A 13,837-nucleotide genomic window follows, 5' to 3' on the forward strand; every position below is an offset into this window, starting at 1 on the left:
TACTTTGCTTTCATATAAAACATACGGCAATTAGATTTTTCTACACACGGCTAGTTATTCTAGAGTACGGTGCATGATTTCACAGTTTGACTGCCTAACATCTGGTATTTACTAGGACATAGGAAATACCGTGGATGAGCTAATGCTAGTAATGTAGATACACTGTAATTGCTTTCGTTTCATTTGTATGCATATCCTTGCTGTTGGTTTTTTTTCCTGCAAGTACTGCAAACGTACTTGCTAGCAGGAAACCCACTCACAGAAAACTCCAAATACATTCAGTAAAATAGTTGGGAAAAAAAATAGAACTTTAAACATTGTAATTCAAAAACTACATGGAAAATCTTCTTTAGCAAATGGGAATCCGAGTTCTGATCTGCGTTTCTAGTGAAAACAGGTTTAATACGGATTAGGTGAATCAAATCCTTAATGCATCAGTGTTAGTCATGGAATCGAGTAGAATCTTCATAATCTATTTAATTTGACCAAGACAGTTGGTGGTAAGTACCTTATAAATATATTTCGTGATAAACAGAGACTAAAGTGTACACCTGAAATTTAGAAATGTAGAATTGATTTGATGGCATCTTGTGATTTAAGAGAAGATACAATCCATTTCTGACTTCAGTGTCTCTCTAACCATTTTGAACCTTGAACAATTATCAGTAGCATTAATGTAAGCTAGGAAAACAAACATATGAGATTGCTTACATTACGCGTCCAGGACAGTCTCTCTGTGTTGTAACCCATCATATTCATGAGACATGTTACAAATAAATTCCATTCTGAGTGATAGCTTGGTCCTCCTGGAGCATTATAAGCATTGTACCACTTGACAAGCATCTGTACCGCTACCTCCTTGGGCAGGATAGCTTTGACACCTTGCAGACATCTTTTCACTGTTGGAAAAGAAGAAAAGAGTGTGTTTTCCATCTTACCTCCCTGGTACTTCTTCCAATTAGTGCTATAAATCTCTACAGTTCTTGGCAATAAAAGCCACACCACACAACCTCCAACAGCTGTTCCTTTAGTTCAGGTTGAGCACAGCCCCTCTAATTCACCACACAAAGGGGAAAAAAAAGTTCCTTTTTGCTCATTACCGAAACGAGCTTTTGTCTGAACTGCCATCTCAGCCCTTCCTCAAGCAATAATATATACAATAGTAGAGAGCAAAGCAACCTAAAGAACAAAGGACGTTCTAAGAGTGCAGCGGGTGAAGCACTGAAAGCATGCTAGAGCACGCCTAAATAAATGGTAGCAGCTCTAGAAGGTAAGTTAATAGAGCTTGGAATAGACTGTAATGATTCAGTACCACATAAGCTATGCATAAACTACTTCAAAAATGAACCCTCAAAGATTATGGAACACATTTCCTGTGATGGACTCTGACTCATACCTAGTTCTGAAGTGGCAATTTCAGGAATTGTAATCCGAACCATCGTATTATTGCTGAGTTCCTGAAAAAATAAAAATTAAAAAAAGTTAAGAGTCAAATTATGAAATGCATCTTTAACTAAAGCCAGGGTCCTTTTCCATCAACTAAGAACTCATTTCTATATTAAGCGTATTCCTAATTCTTGGCTATTTGCTACACTAAAGATTTGCAACCTCAAACGCTAGCTCCATGAAACACTTGAAATGGATCCTGAGCTGAATCACTTGAGGGAATCAATTAAATTCTGTGACTTCAAGGGTATTCTACAGAGAGAAAAATGTGGAGCCACCAACACAGGTGTGACATTTTGCTGTTGGTCAGGAGCTGCTAGCAACGTCTTACTATGCAGTAGAAGTAAACTTGATCCTCACTGTGCTTTGCTAACAAAAGTGTTGACTCAAATTACAGGATAATACCTACTAAAGTCACTCTGTTGTGGACAGGATCTCTCAGAGCGTGAATGAATGTCCCAAGCTGCTGAAAAGTACAGTCTTCAACGTAAGTCGAGTCGTGAAGTTTGGAAGAATCTCTTAGCTCTGGAACTGGTGACAAAAGCACACCCTGAAAAGTGGTAAAAATGATCACTTAGAATTGTTGAAATAAGAGAATGAGCGACGGACAGCTAAAACTGCCATTTTTAATGTACTAATAAGTATTTTGAAAATAACTACAAGTCTTTCCAATCTCTGCCTCAGAAGTTTTACAAAAATCATAAATAAATAGGGCAGCACTAAATAGATCTTCTTTAAACACTGTTTATTCAGGGGACTTACAGAAGGAAAAAAAAAAAAATATTTAGCTCCAAAAGATACTTGAAAGTTAAAAATCAACCAATCATTTGAAGCTGTTACAACTAAACCCTTTCCAAGGCGGGACTTCCTTTCTTCTTACCTCTTCTAGGGGTCCCAGATGCTTATTCAAAGGCTTGGATGGAGTGCTGACACTATCCAAGGGAGTACTTGGCCGAGGCATTTGGTTGGACATTGTCAGGGATGGAGCAGGCAGTCCGGGAATAAAAACCTTCCCTACCTTTTTGTGAACAATATATAGGAAAACAAATAGTTGGTTTAATGCCTGTGCTTCCACAAGCTTGTTTACATATACAGACATTATCAGATTTTAACATCTTAAAGCAAAAGTTTTAAGAAAAGTGGCCATGTACTTAAACTAAAGTCTCTGAAGAGAAGATTAAAGATTACTTCATGTAATTACTTTCTTCAGATGATGACACCGAAAAAACTACCATATATGGTCAGTATGGTACATTATCGCTACAGGTCTACTCCCACTAAAAGTTCTAGCAGGGCTTCACTGAGAAAGCTCTACTTTCAGAAAGTATATATTTTTTTTTAATATACATACATATATATGTGTGTGTGTATATACACACATGCACACAAATGTGTGTACACACACACGTACGTACAAATTGCACTGTCCAAGGTTTCTGCATATCTCTACAGAATTTAAGAAAAAGTTTTAATTATTTTGGATGAATCATGTCCATCCTAATAACAGCCCTTTGTAAAACAAAATAATTTGACATCTAAAAGTATCTGGCATGCTACAGAGAAGTTTGAAAGTTTTTTGTTCAGGAACAATTCTTATGTTCCATATTCTTGAAGTTTTCTTTCTTTGAAAGCATTTTATTACTTTAGTATTTTACTATCACTGAAAATAAGCTCAAGAGATTATTTAAGCGTACCACAAGGTACCACTGATTCTTCAGAACTGCCTTTCCAGCACGGCACATAAACTACACTTGGTACGTGAGCACAGCCACCTTCCCAAGCAAGTCCCAAGCAAGCAGCAGTCTACAATAGCTTAAAATGATACCTTGTGAGGTATGACGCACACAGGATCCCTCCGTACAGCCCAGCTTGTAACCAAGGATTCAAACATTTATTTTGGGATAGAAAAACTGTTACTCACCCGAACCACTCCAGAATAAAGCACTAGATTTCCACTGCCTTCCAGAACCAGCAGTGTATCGATGCCCTGTAAGAATCAAGCAGCATATTCAGCTTCTTGTATTTAAGTAAGAAGACAACAGTTGGACAAGAAGTGACAAAGCAGGATACTCCACAGTTAATAGTCCATACAGAGGTACCTACCTGCACTGGAGCTGCATCCTTTGCTTGAATATTGGTAACAGAACCAAAGATCAGCTGCGACTTATCGTTGCTCTCTTGAAATTTTACACACCTAGAGATTTGAGAAAACAACAGGAAACATAAAAGGACTGTCCTATCTGCTGTTACAGAAAGAAGACAGAAAATAAGAACCGTGTTGCATGGTGCAGTTACTTTTATTGTGGTATACCTGGTTCCTTCCTCCTTCCTTTGCTTGTTTTGCCCTGCTAGTCAACTTATTTTTACTGTGCTAGTCTAATTAAAACCCCCAATGTACTTCTAAAGGGTAAAAGATGATGATAAATAAGAATACCATTCAAATTACAGTGAATGTTCTCTCACAACTTCAGTTTTATTTAAATAGCCCAAATCATCTATGCCACCACATGTCATACAAGAGCCAGTGACGTATCACATGTTGTCATAACAGATTCCACTAGCTGGAGGAATAAGTATGTTAAAACCCATATCTAGCCGGTAATTTCTAGAGTGCTCCTCTTTGTTCATCCCTATCTATCCCAAGATAGGGATGCTCACCGCAGCTGGAGCTGGGATTCCACTAAAAAGCACAAGAACTTCTGCCCACAAAGGTCAGTGGTAATAAACACTTTTGATGCTTGGGAATTCTTCTCTCTGTAAAAGAGACACAATGATCAGCACACTGTTTGGTCTACTATAAAAATTTTAATGAAGGAAAACACAGTGTCCACAAGCTGTAGGGTCACACTAGACTTCAGTTAGCAGTGCATCGAGTTGCCAGAACGCACCAGTCTCAGTTTGAGTCATTACTCTTAAAACTGAAGATTGGAGTGCTAGAAAATCACATTCCCCACTTTTTGGCATGCAGAGCACATGCTACTTGGCTTTGTTCTCCTGTTCAGTCTTAGGGTTTAAGCTGTGGTTTGCCCCTTTTGACGGTAACAGAGAAAGAGATACTCCCCCTAGGAGATCAGAAAAACCCCAAAGCAATGACCAGGTTAGAACCTACTTTGCTTTAGAGATCTCATGAAACCATTGCCCCCGCTCAGAGGGCCATGGATAACACAAGAGGCAAAACTGTTCCAAGCGCCCAATTCTCTTTTGAAGGGAGTTAGACACTTAGTGAGCATCATTTTTCAAAAAAATTAGAAGTACAAGTCCACGAAATCTACTTTAAGGTGGCACCATTTGCAGAAAACACATACTAAAATAAGCTGTCATTTTACTTTATTTCCCCCCCGCAATGGAAATCCAGAATTTCTCATATCCCAACACAAGCACCTAACCTCATGTTTGTGACGGTTTCTGTCCACAGATGATCTATACACAGCTCGGGAATAATTGGTTCAGTTTCTGGTACAAGGAAGGAATCACTGGAAGTGCTGTTTGGCGAATGGGTAATACTGTGCCTCTTCGGTGACTGAGCATTACTGGAAAAGTTGAACCTCTGCACTCCTGAGAAAGAATGCACTCCCAGGGCAGGGGAATGAGAGCGGCTGCAAGCAAAGACATAAGACACTACTGAAGAGTGGATTTTCAAAATCAGGTACAGAATCCCAGGGAGCTCATACACTGGTAGAGACTTCAAAAACAAACCAAAACCACGTTAAACCAGTAGCTAGTTCAGTATTAAGTTTCCTTTAGCAATACACCCCAGCATAGGAAAATAATTATCTAATTAATTTCCAATCATCTCTGTCAGAATCCAACAGATAAGATTTCAAAAGAAAGAAAACCAACATTTTAAGTTGAGTGGTCCATTCCATCAAAAATCTCTCCCAACCTGTTCCCTCTGAATATGCCTTTCTTCAGAAAAGCTAACCGAAAACACTCCTGGGACTCAAGACCTGCAGACAGCTCTCGACTCCACTACAGACTGGCTGTGTGATGACAGAACAGCCTCTTTGGCTCTTGCACACCAGTTACCCTCCTGTGCTATAGGGATAATAGCACACCAAGTGTCACAAGGGCATTCCAAGAGGGCTTTCAGATGCTGTAACAGAGGAGGCACCTGCACCTTAGCTGGACAGACTTGTAACAGTAGAGAAAGACAGGCAGCAATTCCAGATGTGAATCCTATTCCATAGCTCGTATTCTTTGGTATCGTCTGTCTATGCATCATGTTCAGCACCCACCTCAAAGCAGCCATGTTGGAGATAGACGGCGAGCGGGACTGCATGCTGGGCGACGACACTGATCTGCTCTGGCTGTGGATAGACGAATAGTTCTGGAAAGGGGAGCCCACAGGAGAGTCTCCTTTTGAGAGGCTTCTGAGATGAGCAGTCAAAGAGCTGCTAGTGGCCACGTGCTGCGGTGTGCCCATCTGCTCCGAGAACTTCAGCACCATGTTCTGCTCCTGGGAGAGAAAACAGAGCTGTCTATGCACAAACAGCACATGGGCAGTAACAGCCAGGAAGACACTCAAATAGCTTGTTTCATCAGTTCGGTGTTAAAAATTTATCCCTACGTAGATGCTCAGCCTAAGAAGTTATTCCTGCCAACCATGCTGTCTCACTCCCAGCACAGAAACTATTCCTATGGTTTTCAGGCACTAAGTTGTTTGTCACTTTTCTTACAGAATACAACACTTTAAGCAGAGTCAAAACCTTCTAGTACAATATATGGAATATCACGATAAGCACAGTATACTTCGTGACCATCACCATCATGTGATCTCCCTGACTGTGGTACAGGCAAATATATGAAAGAAACTATTAAAAAAAAAAAAACCCACACCAAACAAACATCTTACTCTCTTATAAATAAAATGAATTGCAAGTACCAGGCATTTCTAACGCACACAGCCATAAGGGCATGTAAACACACACAAAGATTTTTGATAATGATGTTTAGTCAACAACGAATTTGTACCTCTGGCTTTACTCTCCGAAGAGCCCAAACAGTATGTAAGCTCTGCACAGTATCATAGGTCATCACAATGGAAGGTTCAGCATTGAGAAACACGATCCTCAAGGTGTAATCAGCAACATACTGCACTCTCGCAGAACCAAACACACCTGCTAAAGAAGCAGTTAACTTCAGTTAAGGTGAAAGGACCATTTCTACAACAGTGTTATCAGTTACAGGGTTAGCATTTCTCATACCCTCTTTCTTCTGCAACCTAGGTTTCTTTCCTGAACAGTAAGCAGCTAAAACAGTCCACTTCTGAATTCTTGAAAGAGTGATTATTTGCAAATTTTTTAATACAGAAAATGCTCAAGTGACACATTAAGCGTTTGATGCCATACCGATGGACTCCAAGTGAGACATCTAAAGATGTAAACCTACCTCCAGACTTACAGATGAGAGGTGTTATCTCATCTAATGGGTGTAGCATGCTGAACATAGTAGGCAAAGGTTCTCTAGAAAGAAACCAAACAAAGCATGTTCAAAAACCAAATGCTAACAAGCATAATTGTTCTCTCTTGTAGCTGGTACATGTGCTGTGATCCCAAAACAGCTCCTCAGACCTTAACAGATCAGAGCCTGAAATCTAACAGTAGAGACATACATTCCGTTCACAGAAGCTTGTTGGATTAACTGAGCAAAGTTGGACAAAGGCTGGTGTATCAAACAGGATGATTAGGTCTTGTTTTACATCTTCCCAAAGCACTTGAGAATGACCCCACCTGGTGGCCACACGACAGGCTTTGGCTGGCCCCAAGGAACAGAGGTGGCACCAGCCCAGTTTGGAGGAGAATTAGGAAGAGAAAGCCCTTAACCCAGACTCAGCTTAAGAGTTTAGGTTCCACAGCTCCCAGGTCCCAGACAAGCAGACAGCCATCAGGTCATTTGTATCCATCACAGAGCAGCAACCAAGCCACCCATCTGTGGTGGCAGCAGCAAAAGGAAGAATTTTCACGGAAGGCCAGCTTGAGTAGGGTCAATCGCAATTTTTGCAATGTACCCTTTTGAACACTTTTAGGACCTCTATTTCTGATCCCAACTCTTCTGAGGACTAGAGAATCACAAGTGCCTGGAACGGACACATAAAGCCCAAGAGAGAGCAAGCGGCTGTATTAAAGCTGCTCATCAGCACACTATCCAACTCCTTACTCTACTTCTCAGCTGTATGCCCAGCCACAGAGCACAGGGTCTACGATCCTCACCAAACAGGTAACGGGATGCTCCATACATTTAAAGCATCCTGCAGCTGAGAGAAAATGTCTCAATGACAATCCCTCAGTGAATCTCCCAGTCATCCATCACAGCCTGGAACAGGACAAACCTTAATGAGATCAGACTAGTAACACCCATATCGTGCCTCCCATATCCTATTCCCAGGATCACCACTCCCAACTAGTTCTTAACACAATATCAGAGGAATATCATGTATTATCAGTATTCAGCCTCTTCCTGATGTTTCACCTGATTTCACCTGTCTCCATCATGACCAGACAGATCCTTTCATTATTGCTCTTCACTCTTGCACTCCTGTATTAGATTAGCAAACAGTCCATAACGGAACAATCAAAGCCACTCATTACATACCTGGGTGGACTTGGAGGTACTTCATGTGAAGAACTGCTGCGCTCAAATAACAAACCATATTTTGTTGGCCAGACGTTTGCGACCTAGAAAAAATTACAAATGTATTTATGACAAAAAAATTAAGTACTCCCTATATCATGTTTCACGTTTGAGTATCTCATTGTAACAAATACGATGTTTAGGCCTTTTTTTGAGAGAAGGGTAATGCAAATCGGAGCAGGTTCTCAGACTACGAAGCGGTCATACCCGTACTTTCCCACGTCATACAACTGGCTGCCACTACTTCCAGAAGTATTCAATGCCCTGACCACACAGCCGCACTTTCATTAGCTTTGTCGCTTTCACCCACAGAGTGAAGAACTTGGGCAGCCACCACCAGCAGTGCTTTACACACACACACACACCCCACCACAGCATGCAAACAGGTAACCAGCCCCTTTGTGGACAAAAAAAGGACAGCACTTACCTGAAAAGGTAAAGCAGCAATGTAATCCTTTCCCTCTATGCTATGCACATTTATACAGGAATTCTGCAATATGCAGATACATTTCTCTACTATTTCATCACTGTCTGAAACTGGGGGGGGAAAAAAAGAAAAAAGAAACCCACAGTAAAGTTTCTCTCTTTCCTTAGACATCCTCTATACACAAAAGGTAAACTTGAGGGGGGGTGTGTGGCTGTCTTAATATAGCAAGTCTTGATGACTAAACTTATACCAAGAGAGCTGAACTCAAAACATTGGTTTGGCATTACAGTAAGCAGGAAACTTACCATCAGCTTTTTCAGATTTTTCCTGGGGTATAGTGAAGTCGCACCATAAGGCCTAAAACCAAATACAGTATGATTATTTCTGAAGAACGAGCTGATGCTACCACACAATCTCATCTTTCCGTATTTCCCCAAATAACCCCACCCCAGAACGCTGTTTGAAAACTGTCAGCGAGCATTTTTTAGCTAACGTGCATTCATTCAGTCGCCACCTCTCCGCGTTTTCATACCTGCAGAACAGGGCTGTCGACAGTGAAAGCTTTATAAACGGTAGACGCTTGGTTTTTACTTCCTTTGCTCCAGATGACCATATTGCTGGCCACATACAGCTCTTCATCATAGTCCACCTCTTCCCCGACATCACCGACGCCTTTCCTCAACTGCCAACTTTCCTGAAAACCAAGATTTTTTTTTTAAGGAAAAGTTACAAGACCTGCCGGTGTGACCACAACAGCCGGTAATCGCTCAGCGGTCAACGGCGTCGCCAATGCGTTTAGGAAGTCCGAAAGCCAGGCCGCGGCCCCCGCGCCCTCGCCGCCTCGTACCCGCTGCCGCTCGTGGATCGTCACCTCGCGGAGGGACCCCACCAGGCCAGCCGCCCCGTCGGAGGAGCAGAGCTCGGAGGCGGGCTGCAGCCGCCGCAGCTGGAGGGTGAGGGCGCTGGGGTGGCGCCGGCAGTGCTCGCGGCCCCGGGGGGCGAACTCCTGCAGGTCGCCGGCCGCAATCATCGTCGCCCTCTCGTCAGAGTGGTCCGACATGGGGGCCCGATATCCTCATTATTTCTGGGACGGACGCACACCCGCCGCGACCGGGCTCCGGCTCCCCCGCCGCCCGGGGGCCACGCGGGAAGGGGCAGCGCGGCTGGGGCGAGCGCGGACGCCGGCAGCGGCGGCTCCTCACACGGGCGCGGCCATCTTGTCGCTCCCGCCCTGCCCCGCGGCGCGGCGCCGCGCGGGGGAGGCCGGGAAGGAAATGGCGGAGGGCGGGGGCGCGGCGCCGCCCGCTCCGTCCCCGCCGGGGGGGGGGGGGGGGGGTGTCTCACGCCGGGCCCGCAGGGCGTTTGGCGGTGTCTCCTGAGGTGAATCCAGCCCAAAATGCCGATTTTGGGGTGGTACGGTCGCACCGATCTTTAAAACAGAACCGCTGATGTTTGGGGGCGGTCCAGGCCCTCGGCAGCCCGACGCCCCCCCCCCCCGGCAGCAGGGTACTTCGCGTAACGCTGCTACCTCAGCCCCCTGCACGCCCGTCCCTTTCCCACCTCCCGAGGCAAGTTTCCTCATAAACTTGGACCTATCCCACCCCTCACGAACCGAATTGTCACTCTGCGCCTTGTCTTCTGACTGTGGCCAGCCGAACGGCCAAAGGACTGTCCTGTAAATCTCTTGAGGCCTGCGACAAAATCCCCCCTTACAACCAGGCCTCTATTTCTGCAGTTACATATTTAACAGCTTCTCCACTGGTGCCTCAACGTCTTTTTGCTTTAAGGCATAAAAGTTTACGCAGCGTGGAATTAATTTACCTGTACGGTTTGAGCAGTATGTATGAGCAGTTGCTTTCCAAAGGCAGGCATGGTGCTTAGGAAACAGAAAACACCACATACCTTAGACCATTTCATAGGACTGGCGCTGCCTCCCAGACCCGTGTCACTGCGGTCGTCAACAGACATGCTGTACAACCTTCTTCACAAAATTTCAGGTGCTCGTGTGATACGGATTAGCATAACTCGTTGGAAGTCTGGGCTCCACTGACTTACACCAGCTAAAAACCCAGCTCCTGACGTGCCGGTGGTCAGTGCCCGAGGCGGCTGTTCTCCTTTCTTGAGAGAGAGAGGTTGTATCATCCACCGTCCCTCCTGAATGGGTGCAGGGACAGCCTGCCACACTTGTACAGGCTAGGGCTGAGCGTGCCAAAACCTTCGCAGCTGCATCTCTGGCTACCAGCACTAAGTGTCAGGCACTTAGCCTGGCTTTTATGATGACAACCGCTAGATTTTGCCAAAGGAATGATGCCTTGATGTGCATTTCTGTCTAATCAAATGTCACCCACGTGTAATCGGGCCATTTGGGTTCCAGCACCTGCTGTTCTGCCTTGGTTGTGGTGTCACAGCAAAACGTGCAGAATTAGTGGTCTGGGATGTACTCAGCTGCCAAAATCTGGGGGGACAATCAGATTATTTTTATTCTTTTAAGAACAAGTTTCACTGATGAGATCAGCACCGTGCTGTTAATCTGCCCATCTTGCAGGCGCTGTGGCACACGCAGGCATCTGTACCACGCGGATGCGTTGGCAGTAAGCAAGCTTATCCTGCGGTCTTTTCAACCATTCGTACATAGCAAAACGAGCTCTTTTCTTTACCTCTCACCTTCATGATTGCTCACCTAAACAAGAGGGTGTTGCTGGCTACAGATCACAGCCAGTTACTAGCTTTCAGCATAGCACCATTCCTGCAACGGCGTACTTTCTCCATTTGTGTCCAAGTAGCATACCAGAAAAGGCTTTTTTTTTTTTTTATTAGCACCTGTGGTGTGAAGCACAAAAGGAGCCTGTGTTTGTCTGACAGGCAATAATAACAGAACAAAACCTGTATGAAGTACCCTGACGGGAACTGGAAAGGTAGTGCATTCTGATGAGGACGATTTTTTTTCAAGGTAGTAGTTTCACATGAGAAATCAAAGGAGGAGGGAGAAGCTGGTGAAGAATTGAAAGCATATTTGAAACCGTGGTTCCAGCATGTGGTTTGCAGAATCCTTGGTTCAAGTCATGACAATAAGCACTATTGTTTTCTCAGAAACAAGAAGAAGCCTGCTGGGGAAAACCAGGTTTAGGAGAAGCAAGAATTCACCGAGCTGCAGAGTGCTTTCAAATTGTATCACAGCTTCTGGCAGGAAGACAACTGGAAGAAATGCTAGCCTGGGTCTACAGATCCAGCCAGGAACCAAATTTCCATGTGGAGACAAACGGGGGTATTGACACAAATAAGACTGTGAAATACAAACAGCAATTTTGTGGGCAAGTAAGAATGCCCAGGGCTCAAAACGAGGAAGGTTCAAGCCAGCGTCCAACCTTTGGAGGTGGCTTTCTGCCTTTGCGAAATAATTTGCAGACCAGGAGAAATTGTCCTAGGAAAAAACAGCTGAGCCAAGGGACAGACTGTGCCTGGTAAGAGACGTAGCATGTACCATGTGCCCAAAGAAAGCAGCACAAGAAAAAAGGCATTTTAGTAGCACCACAAAGTGTTCAGTTTTCTCTGCAAATTGTTTGCGAGCTGCATCCTGTGACCGGGGTGTAACATTTAACACAAACGGGCCATCTGCCTTGAGCTAAAAACATGTTGCCAGAGGAGTTTGGTATTTAAAAGAACAGGAGCCCCTGCAAATAGAAATAAAAATAGACACAAAGAGAAAGCAGAAATAAAGGAAAGAAGAGGTTTAGCAAAATGAAAATAAAAATACAGAAATAGCAAAGGGGAAAAAAAATCTCGGCAGATAACAGCCCAAAGCCTGATTGCTGAGTGCCATTTCTACTAAGTGGTCCGATTTCACAAGTATTACGTTGCCTCCAAAGTCTCCAAACAGTCTTGTGAAGAAATGGTGTCAATGGTCTGAAGTGAAACTGCAAAAGACCTAAAGGGTCAGGCTCAGGCTCTAGCCTGGCACCACGACGCTCCGGGGTGCCTCTGAGAGCGCCTAAAGCACTCGCCGGGATCCTGCTAAGAGAAAGCTGACAATACCTGTGGAGCTGCTGATGTTATCGGAAGGGGATTATAACTTCTCATGCAGGCAGGAGAAGCCCGTGATGATAAAGCCAGGCATCTTTGCGCTCAGGAGCAGGACTCTGCGTGCATATGTATACAAACACAGCAGGAAAACGTGGACTCAAAGGGCAGCGGCCCCTCCTCGGAGGGATGGCCCGGGCGATGGATCCGATAACCTTGGCGCTGGAGAGCCACGGGCTGAAAGCGTGGCTCAGAAACGGCCGGTACCTGTGCAGTTACCTGCACTCTGCTCTGCCCTCCTCCTTCGGAAGGGGAGAGGTGGGTGCTCCCTCCAGTGTGGTCTGTGCTGCACTGCAGCACCTGGAGAGCTGCGAGCACGGCTGGTTTGGCTGGTTCAGGGTCGGATCCTGGCGCTCAGACAGAGGAGAGGGGCAGCCTTTGTTTCCAATTAAAGGTTCTCTGGTTGGTTCGGTCCTCCTTCCTTTGACATCAGTTGTTTTTTTTCCTCTCCCACTGCCCTCTGAGGGCTGCGAGGTATTTCTAGGGCCACATGCCAGCTGATGCCCAGCCCCAGGCAGCGAGAACAGGGGATGCTGTTCGGGGAGATCTTGTGCCTCCGGCCACGCGTGTACTTTGGGACCAAAAACCACAAGCCGTTTGTGTGCAGACCTCAGCATCTGTTGAGTTTGGGCTCTGAGGTACGGAAATACGTAAGCTGCTCAGAGGAAGGCCGTCGAGGCTGCTCCCGAGCCTATATTCCATATGCCGTTGGAAGGAGACTGAGGGCGACAATATGCTGGGCGAGGTGGAAGCTGCACGTCACCAACCCAAGAGCGGCCGGAGCGGTCAGACTGTCTCCTGCCGGCTGCTTCCAGACCTTTCCTACCGCAGACCTCGCCAGAGAGTTTCTCCTCTGGTTTCTTCTCTCCCTGTTTCTTCCTCCCCCTCCATGCACCGGCCTCTTCCTCACGTCAAGCTGTGCCCAAACGAACCGCAACAAACCTTATTGAGCTGGAGACTAGTTTACACCAGCGCTGAGCAGAAACCAACCTACTGTAAAGAAATGACCCAAATTAGGGGATTTTAGAGAGCTGCTTAAATCCTCTTTATGTGCCCATGTGTTCTCACTGTTTATTTTTTTTCTTCCTTTCGTAGAAATTGCTCCTGCTTCCTCACCCCGTGTTAGTGGGGCAATTATACGACATTATCCCGATGCGAGGGGCTGTTTCCACTCTGCAGCCCACAAAGGCCAAAGGCTTTGTTCCCAAAAATCGCAAAGCCAGCAGCAACGGGGAACGTAGCCAGATGAAAGTGCAC

The 13,837-nt window shown here is 45.2% G+C and overlaps 1 protein-coding gene across 3 annotated transcripts in view; it reads right to left on the minus strand.

Annotated features, from left to right (window-relative positions):
• ANAPC1 (anaphase promoting complex subunit 1) overlaps nucleotides 1–9,667 on the minus strand; it is a 34,918-nt gene extending 25,251 nt beyond the window's left edge. For 2 of the 3 annotated variants that reach the window (XM_076335236.1, XM_076335238.1), the window contains exons 1-16: nucleotides 9,351–9,667; nucleotides 9,036–9,197; nucleotides 8,809–8,860; nucleotides 8,504–8,613; nucleotides 8,038–8,120; nucleotides 6,835–6,908; nucleotides 6,418–6,566; nucleotides 5,682–5,902; nucleotides 4,833–5,042; nucleotides 4,105–4,200; nucleotides 3,550–3,640; nucleotides 3,368–3,433; nucleotides 2,327–2,464; nucleotides 1,856–1,996; nucleotides 1,397–1,457; nucleotides 712–899 (exon numbers count right to left, since the gene is read on the minus strand). In XM_076335236.1, coding sequence (XP_076191351.1) covers nucleotides 712–899; nucleotides 1,397–1,457; nucleotides 1,856–1,996; nucleotides 2,327–2,464; nucleotides 3,368–3,433; nucleotides 3,550–3,640; nucleotides 4,105–4,200; nucleotides 4,833–5,042; nucleotides 5,682–5,902; nucleotides 6,418–6,566; nucleotides 6,835–6,908; nucleotides 8,038–8,120; nucleotides 8,504–8,613; nucleotides 8,809–8,860; nucleotides 9,036–9,197; nucleotides 9,351–9,563 — 2,055 coding nt within the window. In that variant the 5' untranslated portion in view covers nucleotides 9,564–9,667. The remainder of the gene's footprint in view (nucleotides 1–711; nucleotides 900–1,396; nucleotides 1,458–1,855; nucleotides 1,997–2,326; nucleotides 2,465–3,367; nucleotides 3,434–3,549; nucleotides 3,641–4,104; nucleotides 4,201–4,832; nucleotides 5,043–5,681; nucleotides 5,903–6,417; nucleotides 6,567–6,834; nucleotides 6,909–8,037; nucleotides 8,121–8,503; nucleotides 8,614–8,808; nucleotides 8,861–9,035; nucleotides 9,198–9,350) is intronic. The other variant, XM_076335237.1, reaches the window with a different exon arrangement.
• Nucleotides 9,668–13,837: the final 4,170 nt, after the last annotated feature.

Source organism: Aptenodytes patagonicus, chromosome 3 (assembly GCF_965638725.1).
Source record: "Aptenodytes patagonicus chromosome 3, bAptPat1.pri.cur, whole genome shotgun sequence".
Taxonomy (NCBI): domain Eukaryota; kingdom Metazoa; phylum Chordata; class Aves; order Sphenisciformes; family Spheniscidae; genus Aptenodytes; species Aptenodytes patagonicus.